At 40.5% G+C, this 13,807-nt stretch overlaps 1 protein-coding gene across 9 annotated transcripts in view; it reads left to right on the top strand.

Moving 5' to 3' along the window:
* CTNNA2 (catenin alpha 2) overlaps positions 1–13,807 on the top strand; it is a 1,085,794-nt gene that overhangs the window by 712,977 nt on the left and 359,010 nt on the right. For 5 of the 9 annotated variants that reach the window (XM_070236226.1, XM_070236224.1, XM_070236223.1 and 2 more), the window contains exon 8: positions 1,624–1,707. The exons of the other annotated variants lie outside the window; for them this stretch is intronic. In XM_070236226.1, the coding sequence (XP_070092327.1) occupies positions 1,624–1,707 (84 nt within the window). The remainder of the gene's footprint in view (positions 1–1,623; positions 1,708–13,807) is intronic. 9 annotated transcript variants of the gene reach the window in all.

Here is a 13,807-nt window from a genome sequence, read left to right as displayed (position 1 = left end):
AGCTTTTTCTCTTTCTGGTTCAGAATAGCCAACATTCACAAGAAAATTGCCTTCACATTTTTAAAGCGCTATTCTATTATCAAACTTACAGATAAAATGTCAAAATTATAAATGGCTTCAATTTTCATCCTTTTAATTAATTTTCAGACAATAGAAGTTGATTTAATCCACATAATTGCTTACAATTTTCAAAATTTTGTTTATATAATAATCAAACTTTCTTAAATCAGTTCCTCTGGGTACCTACAGCGTGTAGCTTGAGCCACTATAATACTTAAAACATCCCACTGTACATTGCAGTAAATTATTTACACCTCTCTGTCTCTCAGTATTTGGGGAGCTCTTGAAGATAAGAGACTAAATCTTAATTTATTTTTTTGACCGTCTTAATATCTAGAACAGAACCTTGTACTTTGGAACTGCTCAATAAATATTTACTGGATTGCTAAACTCTGAGGAGGAGTTGGTGTCAAGAAGAGAATTTAAATACTTGCCCATTTGGCTGTATACCTAATTCTTTATGCCTTTAATTTTCTGTTTATTGGCACCCCTTTCCCTTCACTTTTTGAGGTAGGCACTGGATAGAATCTTTGCTGTGTAATGCTTAGTTCTTTAGAAATCAAAGTTCTTGGCTCAGCCTCTTGGCTTGTCCAGCCTTTTATAGGTGCTGTAAATTAGATCACCATCAAGGGCCGTTAAACAACATACAGTGATAAAAATAGTTCCCTCTGCTGACATTCGGTGTTTTCTAAAACAGCTCGATAAATTCTGGCCTACAGAAACTCTTTCTGATTTCAGAAGTCAGAAAGTGAACTGTTGACACATATCTGGACAGATAGAAAATAAATTGCTCTGTAGTTGCTCAGAAATATGTCCTAGATGCTTTTTCTTATGACTAGTGGTTGACTTTGCCTTCACTCTATGATATTATAATAGAACTTATGCAAGCTCACGAGGTTACAAGAGGCCTTGTAGGAGGCAACTTGTTTGCAAGGTGATGATTCTGCAGGAGGCATAATAGGTAGGGTGGGTGGGAAAGGTAAGTTGGTGCCTTTGGCAGAGAAGAGAGTTACTTTTAAATTTTATTTATCAGGTTCTTGGGAAAAGGGATAGTGATACTGGTAATCACAAGGAAGCCCTGGCCTTAAAATAAGACCTGAAAGCAAGATCTGCTGATGCATTTTTCTTCTTCCATTCACTTTCTATTGCAATTGTTGCTGAATATAGATGCAAACTCCATTTTCTCAAACTAAATTTTTGCATCATCATTCACTTTATTGCCTATTACATTAAACCCAGTCAAACCCAAAAGAAGTAGAAAAATACACTAAACTGGAAATGAAGGGCCATGTATCCAGTTTCCGTCTGTGTCTACTGAGGCACATAAACTTGAGCAACTCACACAACCTTTCAGGGGTCATTGTCTCTCTTGGAAGAGAAAAAGGTTTGCACATGGTATTTAAGATCCCTTCTATCTCTAAAGTCTACTCAGACACCTCAATTAGTTTTCAAGCCCTGCTATTCCTGCTTTTCGAGCCTGGTTTCCTATTAGTTCCAGAAAGAGTGTGTATAAAGTTTTGTACCTGCATGCTATTTCTTAAACTACCTTTTGAATCCTTTTAGGTAGAATCTGGGCTCTCCAGTTCCACACTCCCTCTCATCTTGCATGTTCCTCATCTCCCTTACCTTCCAGGCCCTAGGAAGAAGGTGAGTCTGCATGCTCATCTACTTGCTGTTCTTTTGCACCAGCTTGGTTTTAATGCATATCTCCTTCCCATCTCTGAAACTTCTCAGTCCTCTCTGTTCAGCCTCTTTTCTTTGCAACTTTCCTCAACTAATGTATCTTCTTGTAAAGTTGGATTCACTAACATCTCTTTCAAGACCCTATATAAGAGTGATACGTTCTGAAAGCATCATTGTAGATTGAACTTCATAAAGGACTTCACTGATACCCAAGAGCTGTAGGACTCTAGTCCCAGCTGTACTTTTACAATAGGCTCTTAGCTGCTTTGGCTTCACTTTCATACTTCTGTGTAATGCTTAGAGATGGGGTTGAGGTTCGAAATACATCACAGAATGTACTCTCAAACATCTTCATGCGCAGGTAGAGGACATAAATGAGTGAAACAGGCCTAGGGTAAGACCATAGCAAGTGTTGAAGACTGAGGTTAATAGGAGAGGCGTTCTCTTATTTCTATTTTAAGTAATTTGCATGCCAAACCAAACATCCTTGACAGTTGGATTTAAATCCTAGGCCTCTGGTATGCAGGCCTGGACTTAGGTGGCCCCTGTGGTGTTTTTCAGTTTTAAGGTTGATCTTTGAATATCTGTTCTTCTACTCTGACTATGTCTCTGCTAGAATGGGTTATTGTATGTATGCTGCTATGTTTCTTTGTAATTTTTTCTTGAACTGCTTCATCTGTCTTGACTCTTGACTCATACATATTATAGGCGTGCATTACTCATTTTATAAGCCCTGATAACACCTGCCACATCCCTCTGCCCACATTGATTCTCAGAAAAAAGCTTGCTGAAATTTGCATCGAAGATGGCTAGAAGTTAAGAGTTGAAAATGTAGTTGAAGAGTGTAGAAAATTACGAAGGAAGGATTGGAGAAAAAGTATTTGAAACAGAGTAAGAAGCCACTGTAAGAGAGAAGCCAAGCTATGGGGCAGCTGGTACCTGGTACCTGACTCATCTGATCTGTTTACTCCACAGTAGAGCACAGATTTCCGGAGCTGAGCTAGCAATCACTTGGCTTAGTGTTTCCCAAAACGAGGAACCTAGGTGGTGTACATCTGAGCATATTTTTGCTATAATAGCTGGATATTTTAGTGTGTGTTAGAAACATTTCTGTGTACTTTAATGTGTTAGAAAAATACTGATTTTCCATTTATAGAAGTAATGGGTTTTCTTATCAAATTTAGAAAAGCATTAATTAAACCATAGGATGGGTAGTCTATGGATTTAGGAAAAATCAAGAAGGTGTTATTCAAATAACTAGGTTTGGGGAAATCCCTTTGTTTTTCACAGGAAGAAATTGACTTGGCAAGGATCACACAGTGAGCGATTGACAGAGTCGGGTAACTCCCAGGTGCTATAGACAGATCCTGGGTACTGGGTGCTCTTCCTCTGGGTATGACTTGGGCAAATTTCATATTCCTCCTCTTACTCTCCTGTCCACGTGGAAACTGAACTTAACAAGCCCAAACTCCCAGGGTTGTCCTGAGCATGGCCAAGGATGTGAAATAGACCTGACATTGTGGGAGTTCCATAAATACATGTTGCCGTTTCCCACCTGCCAGCCTTCCTGAGTCACGGATTGGTTTTCTTTCCACTGTTCTGTGTTGGAGCACATCAATTTCTCAATCATTTCATGCTTTGCAGAATATTTAGATACATCTTACATTTGTGTTGCCCTTTCAAAACAATTTCACCCACAGTATCAATTTGAATCCTCGTGTGAACCCAGGGGATTAGGAGTAGAAAGCATTATTATCCCCATTTTCCACATGAAGAAAGCCAATGCCCCATGGTCACACAGTGATTCAATAAAGGCTGTGGCTCCTCTCTCCCAGCCAAATGCTGTTTCTTCTCTTTTTCCCTTTCCCTCTGAAAGAAAAATACAGACTGATCTAAATGAAGCCTGATTGCTGGCTTTCAGTTGTATATTTATATTTTATAATGCTGATTTCTTTCAAATTGATTTTCTGAGCCTTGTTTGTAATGAATTGTCCCAGGAGACAAATGACTAATTTGTTTCAAAAAGAAAATTTGCCCATCAAACTCTGGTGCCTTTTCTTGAGATTCAATACTTCTCCCACTACCCCCACTTACATTTTGTCTTGTCTGAATAAAATGACTCACATTTCCCCCAGGGGAAAAAATGATGCCTTTAAGAGAATGCTGTATTGGCAATCTAAGAGGTTCACCAATGTTCCAGGAAAGGGTAGATTAGTTTAGCTAAAGTACATGTGTGTATAAAGTATATACATGTGTATGTATATATTATAAGTGATATTTTATATTTATAATCCCTGTCATTGTCTTTTAGCATCCAGGACTGGGTTTAACTTATAAAGTACAAGTCCTTTTAAGACTGCACCTTGCTGTCACCCTTCCCACAAGCAGATGGAATGTTCCCAAGAGCTCTGGACTCCTATTTATGCCCATTTTTAAATACACTTGTGTCAGCAGCCATACTGCTTTATTAAATGAAGCTGTTTCAACGTGGATAGGGGATGTATTAAGTGCAGCGAGCTTTCTAATCACAGTGAGCCAGTGCAGCCCCACTATCTGTAGCTGGTTACCAGCCACTCTCCCTTTATTAATGGACTTCCTTTGCCAAGGGATGGAATGCAGCATTTTCGGAAACCCATTAAAAAGCACAGCCTATTGTTGCTGCCCTCAGCCAGACAGTGTGAATTCAGTTTTCATCCTCTGTGTCAGAGCGAATTCTTCTCAAGAATATACACTTGGGCTCTATCTAGCCAGCACCACTCCCTCTCATGCTCCGTATTTTAAGTCTTGCATCCAAGTTCATTTGCTGATGTATGTTTTAGTGGCTCCTCTAGGCTGTTTTTATCTCCCTGGAAGTTGAGACAGCTATGGCACATCTGAATATAAAATCATTAGAAACTAAGAGAACATGGCAAGAAATAGCCTCTTTCCCAGAAAGCATCTGGGGCCTGTCAAGAAATTCCTTGAACTTTGTTGCTGATAGATTTGTTACCTCATCTGCAAGAATCTCCTACTTCTAGATGGAAACCAGCTGCCTATTCAAGTATCCATTCAGCTTCCACATGGGGGAGTGACTCACTTAGGCTGTCCCTAGAAAGTGGTTATTCAGCCTCTCACTTGAATGACTTCATAAAGCAGAATCACCCAGATCCTAAGGAAGGCCAAGTCCATCGCTGGGGAGCTCAGAATGTTATAAACAGGTTTTTCTTTGTTACACAGAAACCAAAATTTTACTGAAGCCAGACACAGGGCAAGATTCCTGCAAAGTTGTGGCTGAATGGGTATGCCACAAGTTGAACAACAATAACTGCACGAAGCAGACCTCTGAATGAATAACACCGTTGGCTGGTCTCTCCTGGGCTCTTGGTAGACAATGTCTGTCTGTCTAGAATACCCAGTTTGTTCAAGGAGGGTTCAGTTCAACAAACGTTTTATTGAGGCTTTATGTGCCAAGGATGGCCTCACTTAAATAGAACCTCTGGATATGACCCAGTATTTCCTATTAGTTAAAAATGGACCTGTTGTGTTTAAAGACAGACAGTTTGCATACTCTGGAAAGTTCTGAAGAGTCAGATATACCAGTAAGAGGACATTTTATTCATCATGGCAGCCTTTCCTGAACTCTGCTTCTCCTTCCTTCTTATGTATACTTTCTGCCTCTTCATAATTCTGAGATAGGGGGTTATAATTGAAAAAACATATAAAATATATGTGCATGTGTGTTTGTGTATATATATTAATTTGGAATCAAAATCTTACTTGTCAGACCTACCCTGTGTTGGTTCTGTTATTGTCAGCAAGCCATTTAACTAATTTTTAGCGTGAGAATAAAAATGAGACCTACCTTAGGGCATTGCCACAGCTAGCAAATTTTGAGATAGTGTACACGATGAAAGGACTTTTTACAAAATAAAAAAAACTTAGTGAATGCTAATGATTGTCTTTTTGCTCTGGGAAAAGGCAGACAGAAAAGAGGACCATTTGTCACATTCTGTGGCCTGGGTGTAGCCGCCTGATGGACGCAGTGCAGAGGGAGAAGGCTGAAAGGTAGAGCTTCAAAGAGGGGCTCAGGGAATGTGAGATGCATCGATGCCCGCTGTGAGCGAGAGCACCCAGATGCGTTATGAGAGGATCCAGTGTGAAGCCCATGCTTACACTACCCAGCAATCCAGCTTCTGGATAGCGAGTTACTGTGCACGATGCAACTCAGTCCTAAATGAATTATGCAGATCTGCTGATCTTCTCCTCTAGCATTCACTCTCCTAGGTATGTTACAGCTCTGCCTTTGGCATTCTTTCAGGGATAAGAAATAATTGAACAAGGTGGCCAGAGGTTGGTGTCCATGATTATCGAGACGTTCATAGTGAAGTCTACATCCTGGCAATCAGTGCAGTCAGTGACACTGAAACTTGCATTCTATATATTTTTTTTTGCCCCCAGAAGGCAAGACCAGAATCCCAAGAGTCAGTAATCCTAAAAACTCAACATTGTCACATACGGTTGTGGAGGTTGTATACTGCACAAGGTTAGGGTACATCATGCACACCATAGACATCAGAGATTTACATATTTATCATGACAATTTTTCTAATGTGCCTTTTCTATCAACATTGTACAATATGTTCCTAATAGATGGAAGTAAGGGAAGGTGCTATATGGACTACCTAAAAGGATAAATCTCTTTCTATAAAGGGGCCGGCCCGGTGGCGCAGCAGTTGGGTTCGCACGTTCCGCTTCTCGGCAGCCCGGGGTTCACTGGTTCGGATCCCGGGGGCGGACATGGCACTGCTTGCAGCCATGCTGTGGTAGGCATCCCACGTATAAACTGGGGGAAGATGGGCACGGATGTTAGCTCAGAGCCAGGCTTCCTCAGCAAGGAGAGGAGGACTGGCAGTAGTTAGCTGAGAGCTAATCTTCCTCAAAAAAAAAAAAAAAAAGTCTCTTTCTATAAAGAGTTTTACTGCTTTTTATTTGAGCCGTGTATGGGCTCTTCCCACCTTGGGAAGAGTGACAGTCTATCCTTCTTAGACTGAAGTAAGCAAAAGTTCTTTGTGAAAATCCTCCAAGAAGAATCTTCAGGTTATTCTGCACCAGGAAGTTAGCAGCTGTTCCTAATCTGAACAGTCAAATTCATTTGTTCACCATGTGTCCACAGAGCTCTGTTCTAAGAGAAGCAGGAGACAGGGTCCCTGGACAGACAGCTGTGCAGAACAGAATGCAGTTCAAGGCTTTATTGAGTCTGTGGACTGTGAGTGGCATGGCGTGGTTTAGAAATGGGAGGGAGATCGTGATGTTTGAACCAGAGGGCTGAAGCAGGCTTGATCAAGGAGGGGGCAGTCCCACTGGAACATCCCTGATAGACAGACCATCTCCCTGTGTCCAGACCATATCTGCCTTCAGGGGGGGACCTGAAACTCTTTCACCTGTTCTTCTACATTTTGAGGACTGCTTCAGTTGAAGCATCTCTAGGGGACGTTTTCACAGACATCACAGCCACAACTTGGAGGGAAGGCAGAGGGAATCCCAATGTTAGCTGCAACTGCAGGTGGTGGCGCAGTTGCTGACCGAGCCTAGATTCCTCCACCAGGCAAGAGGACACGTGTTAAATTTGACAAGATTGGCAGGACTTTTGGTGGAAAGGACTCTGCTCTAGCCTCCTTATGATCTAGGGGCAGTTAGTGGTACCTATTGTGAATGTTAACATCATAATTAAGTCTAGCGCTACAGAGAAGGAGGCCCCCATTGAAGGAGGAGAAATGCTTTGACTAATGTCAAGTTAGCAGCATTGTCAGTGTCAGTGCCAGAACTGGGTAGGATTCAGGGCTTCTGAAACCCTGTCTGGGCCTCTGTGTTGCTCTGGGATATACTATGGCAGTTGTAGGTACGCTTGGCTCGTGGCTATAATTAGACCCTCTCCACTCAGCCAAGAACCCTGACTCCTGGTTTTTGCGCTGTGCGGTGTCTGGACACTGGGTAGCTGCTATGAGTAGCATCATACAGATTGGACTGGTCCATTTTGGGGTGTTTTCCAACTCAGACATCATCCCTAACACTGACCCCATTAATTCTACTGCTCGCTGAATGTCAGGGTTTTGAGAAGATGCAAGCACAGCACCAGGGAGAAAGGGAGATAGAACTGCACTGAGTAACCGTGGTTTCTGACATCTGCAAAGCCAAACCTGCTGCAGGACATTTGGTCTTCCCTGGATACTTGCCCAGCCTCTGATGATATACAATGCTGGGGACATCACAGGGGCTCCTCAGCTGCCTCAAGTAGTGATTTACTCTGCACTCTTCTTCACAATGGCCTTCCATCCTGTCACTGTGACTCCCCCGTCAGCTTCCACCCCAAAAAGGGGTGCAATATGGTCCTAAATACCCAGCTCTGCCCCTTTGCCAGAGGCTCAATCCACTCATGAGATTCCCTGTGGGTCCCACAGGGTGTTCCTGAGACAGATTGAAGCACAGGGATCTTCTTTGCTATGATTTTGCCTCAGTCAAGACATATAATCTACTTTTGAGACTGTGCTTCTTTTCGGCATTGTGTGGCAGAACGAGGGATTAAGCTATGATGTAGAAGACACAGGTTTCAGGCTTCAGTCCTCAACTAAGTTACTATGTAACAAAGGACGAAGGATTTACTTCTTTTTCTTTGCTAATATTTCTCCTGGCTAAATCACAGGGCAGATAGGAGCATTAAAGGAGATCATGCCTGCGCACATGGCTTGAAAATTAAAAAGGCATGTTTTACAATCTTGGATCATAATATCAATAGGTGGCCAATAAGAATAATAATAATTGAGGACCAGCTCAGTGGCACAGTGGTTAAGTTCGCATGCTCCACTTCAGCAACCCGGGTTCAACGGTTTGGATCCCTAGTGCAGACCGACCCACAGCTTATCAAGCCATGCTGTGGCAGGCATCCCATATATTAAGTAAAGAAAGATGAGCACAGATGTTAGCTCAGGGCCAATCTGCCTCAACAAAAAGAGGAGGCTTGGCAGCAGATGTTAGCTCAGGGCTAATCTTCCTAAAAAAGAAAAAGGAAAAACAGAGTAGTAATAATTGCCAACTTTTGAACCCTTCCTATGTTCTAGGTACTGTGTCAAGTACTTTTCTTGCTTTACCTCTTTTTATCTTCATAACAACCCATTGAGTTTGGTACCATTATTATTCTATTATCATCTCACATTATTATGGAGACTTCCAGTAGTTAGAAATTTTCCTAGTCTTCCAATTCTGTGGCAGAGCCAGTATTTAAATCTTAGCCCACTTCTGAGCCTGCACTCTTAACCATCACACTATGCTTTTTCTCAATAATATAGCAGTTAATAATAATAATAATAGTAAACAACTACGTGAAAGATGGATGTTCTTTCATTAATCTGACAATGAAGGAAAATTGTGGAGGGTCTGCCATCAATGTATATTTTGTAGGAATTGTTTGTGGAGCCATAAGACCCTTTCTCAAGGACTTTAATATCAAAATGTATCTCATTTACTAGTGTCTAGGGCTCAGTCTTTGCCTGGAGGATCTAGAATGCATTGGCTGACATAGTTAGGTCTTTTCCAGTCCTGTGATTCCTGGTAAGTGTTTGCACAAAACAGAGGCTACATCGGTTTCCACTGATTGAAGAAACTATACTTCTTTGGTTCTTTTGTTTGGTTTGGTTTCAGCAGGGGACTTTTCATTTTTTTTTTTTTTTTGGAAGATTAGCCCTGAGCTAACATCTGCCGCCAATCCTCCTCTTTTTGCTGAGGAAAACTGGCTCTGAGCTAACATCCGTGCCCATCTTCCTCTACTTTTTGGGGGACGCCTGTCACAGCATGGCTTGACAAGCGGTGCATAGGTCCGCACCTGAGATCTGAACTGGCGAACCCTGGGCCGCTGAAGCAGAACTTGCGAACTTAACCGCTGCACCACCGGGCCTGCCCCAGCAGGGGGCTTTTAAGTAGCAGTTGTGAAACCACTCACATAAACCAATGCAATAAGTCAAGGAAACCAAGACTCAGAGACAGGCCAGAGGTCGGAAAATTATCATCAAGTTCTCAGAGCAGGAAAGATAAGTCAAATGTGTAGGACTGCAAAGAGCAGAGCCAACCTATATCACACATTGTAATAAGCTCCCTTTTGTCCACTTAGTGGGAATCCTGAAGGTTGAGAAAGGAGTGTTAATTGATAATTGAATTAAACATTTAAAGACATATGGCCCACGTTGTGAGTTGCACTTTTTTCTGATGCCCACCATTCCTTCCAAAATATTTAAGTGACATTTGTTACCTCTCAGGCCCAGTGCAAGCGGTGGGGACCAACTGTCGAAGGGCAGACACAGTCTCTGCTGCCGTAGTGCTCACAGTCTGGTGGCCCACTCAGCACCTGGTGGCACCACCGCCGCCGTCAGATTCTGCACTGTTCTGAACATTTGCAGTGTTTGCTTTCCACACTTTGGTTGAATTGCTTGACTTTGTGTTAATTGCTCAAAGCAGGATGCAATATCTGCTTCTGGGTTCAGACATAAACACGGCTCTCCTCAGATGACACAGGCACCTATAGAGTTAGCAGAAAATTTAGATGTCCATTTACTAGCTTTATTTTTGTGTGTGTGCTGCAAAGTGTCAGTTCAGGTTTTGCTGGTCAAACATGCCTTGTAATGGGCTTTGGTAATTTAACTCCTAGGAATGGCTTGCTTACAGAACCCCATAAAAGTTTATTGACTTCTGCTTGCTGGCTTAGGTTGTCGGTTAGAATGTACCTCAGAAATTAGCTTCACCCAGTTTAATGACTTCATTACAGGGCAGTTTGCGTGCTCTCAAGCACTTCCTAATATATTTTTTAACACCAGTTTGTAGCTATCGTGAGCTATTTCCGTATAGTAGGAGAGGCAGGTTGGCTCATTTAAATGGCCAAGATAAAAAAAAAGCCACTGAAATGGGTTTTCCCTCTAGCATCCAGGTGGTTGGGGACCTTTGCTAGTAATATGGTCAGAGGTAATCATTTGAATATTCCACCAGCCAACTCCAGGGCTGTAAAGAGATTGCTGCCTTAGCCGTTGCTTTTTCTGAGAGTGAATAAATAGTGATTGCTCAAAGCTATTTGAAAATAATATTTATGGTTTACATAAAACCAAAGGCAATAGATGTTGATGAATATTTATAGCTATTTATTAGTATGTATCTATCTTCAAATGAACTCTGTCTCCGTATGCCTAAATAGGGTGTTTTAGGGAGTCTCTTAACCCTTTTGTGGCTCCCTAAGACATGTTATTACACTAAATAACTAACGAATGAACTGTGTATAATATGGTGGCATCTACTAAGCTAACTACTTACTATTCTGTTAGTGCATTTGCATCTTTAACTTCTTAAAAGTTGATTTTAAAATGACTAATAATTTTTCTTTTAATTATAAGGAAATGATAATTTTGAAATATATATATGAATGTATATATATGAATAGGTACCAAAATATTAAAGTACTTCTCTCCAGGTGGTAGGACATGAATGAATTAATGTTTTTTAAAATATTTTTTTCTTGTTTTAGGATATATGTATATATATAGAGAGAGAGCAAGAGAAAGAACAAGAGAGATCATATTGCTCAATACATATTTCCACTTATTTTACACTAAGTATATAGTAAATTTTTAAATATTTTCTGTTTTTTAGTCTTCCTGATTATAAATTTTATTGGCTGCAGAGTATTCTGTTCTATAAATTAACCACTAACCAGGTTCCCATTGTTAGGATATGGATAGTTTCCAGGCTTTCATGATTGTAGCAGTGCTTGTGTATGTACAACTTTGCATGTATGTTTTTCTGTACAAGTTTTGCAGTATTTCCTAATGCGAATTTCTTACAAATGGTATTGCTGAGTAGAAGTGTGCTTGTCTCTGCTGCTTCTCATTCCAGTCCTGACTTTCTCTGAGGTGTTCCTAGATGGTTGTGCTGTGCGAGGTTGTTGAGACCTGCGATGTGGTCCTTCAGACCTCTCTCTTTCTTCTCTTCTGCCATCCGCGCATCCTCGTCTCACGGTCCATTGCCTAGGGGCTTCTTTATGCTTTGGGGGGGAGGCCTCTGGAGGGTTTAACCAGGTAGAGTTAACAACGTCTTAATCAGCCAGATAGAAATATCAGTGTCATCCCTGCTTATCTTGTTGGCTAGTTTATATGTTATCAGCATTTCCTTAGCTCCAGCCTCCAAAAGATTCTTAAGAACTAAAAATCAGGACACTCTACAAAATTTTTAAATCCTAAGAAAAAGACTGCCTATTCTGTCTACAACAACAATATTGAAGAAAATTAAAAATAAGAATCATAATAATCACTAACAAATTCCAGTGTGCCAGACTTGCATTATCTAATCTGACCCTTGAAAAAGGAATTTTCTTAGGAACTAATTTCAGAATACTCTTTTGATTTGGCATGGGGAGGGGGCAGGTACATAATTACTTAATTGGTTTCTTGGTCCCATTGGATGTCCATGTTGATTTTCACTGGTTTTCTATTTCACTTTATGGGATGGGCGTGGTGGCAGGAAGAATTATAAATCTATAAATCCACAAAATGTTAGATATTGTTTTGTCAGAACAATTTTTTGCTTGAGAAAACTGAGAACTGGAACTGTCAGGAGAGTTTCATGTGGCAAATTTCATGTTAAGAATTGAGCCTAAAGTTCAATCTTCAAAATACTGTCCACTAGTCACATGAGACTAAATTTAAATTAAACAAAATTTAACTTTCAGCTTCTTAGTCACTCTAGTCACATCATAAGTGTTTGATAACCACATGTGGCTAATGGCTACCAAATTGCTGCAGAAATGTTATAGAACATTCCTATTATTGCAGAAAACTCTACTGGACAGCTCTACTTTTTAACCTGCTATCTAATACTGGTTCCACAGTTGCACTGTACACTCTATTGAATAATTTTTCACAGCCACAGAATGCCTTCCAGAGAAACCCCACTTAGTGTAACTACATGTGCAGACTTTTTAAAAGCAACACATTATTGCATTCCAAAACCTTACCTAGGTTTATTAAAGCATATTGTAATGTCGCTGTATTTAAATTAGCCACACTGGATGCACAATTACCACCTTAGGTCTTTTAATATACATGTCCCTTAATTTTGCATTTTTCTTAAACATATCAATTTGCACTTAACCATAAATAATGGAGTGCTTAGCTCATACATATCAATGAGAATCCCCTTTGGAAGTGAAAGATTGCTTGCTTAATACCAAAGAGTATTTTGGAGAACATCAAATCCCTTGACAGATGCGTGTTGCCACAAGGATTTATTTTCTCCTGCTTGTAGCTAAAATAGCATCAGTTGCATTTTGCTATTTAACGATATTGGAGGAGAAAGGTACAGCAAAATGATTTACAAGTAGTAATTGCATTTCCTCTCTTACCTATTTCCATAAATGAGTCTAAAAATTTAATCTGGATTTGGATATCAGGCCCAACAGCATCAATATTTGTATCTTCACCAATCACCCAAGAAGGTATTTGCCTCTGTTCCAGGTAAAAAATGTATCAGAAGTTGTGTTTTATGCCCTGACATTCACATCTTTCTCCATTTGAATTTGACTTTACCCATTGGCAAAAGAAACATTTGTCTAGAAGTTGTGGTTTCAGTGACTTAAATGCCCACCAATGTCCTCCTCATTATTGGTTGATGCCTGGAATTCCACCGTTAAAAGTTCCATTTCTTTAACTTTCCTTTCTATGAAATGAAAATATCTCTGGGGTAGGGTAATATTATTAATAGGAGATGGCATTTCAGCTAGGACTTGAAAGGTATGTATTGATTTTCCAAGTGGAAATTGGGAAGGGAGGGGAGAGGTATGATAAGAGCACTGCATATGAAAGAAGAACGTGCAAAGACAGTGATATATTTGGGGAACAGTGATTTTTTTTTTTCACATGGAACTCAAGGTATGTAACAGCTTTGAAAATGAAGTTAAAGAAATAACCAAAAGCCAGATTAAGAAGGCCCCTGATGGTGTTTATAAAGCTTTTGGACTTTATAAATGGGAAGGGCGTAGGAATAGTTTTTGGCGGAG

The sequence above is a fragment of the Equus caballus genome, chromosome 15, assembly GCF_041296265.1.
Source record: "Equus caballus isolate H_3958 breed thoroughbred chromosome 15, TB-T2T, whole genome shotgun sequence".
In the NCBI taxonomy this organism is placed as follows: domain Eukaryota; kingdom Metazoa; phylum Chordata; class Mammalia; order Perissodactyla; family Equidae; genus Equus; species Equus caballus.
Note: the sequence above shows the minus strand (reverse complement) of the source record. Positions and strands in the feature narration are given on the sequence as shown.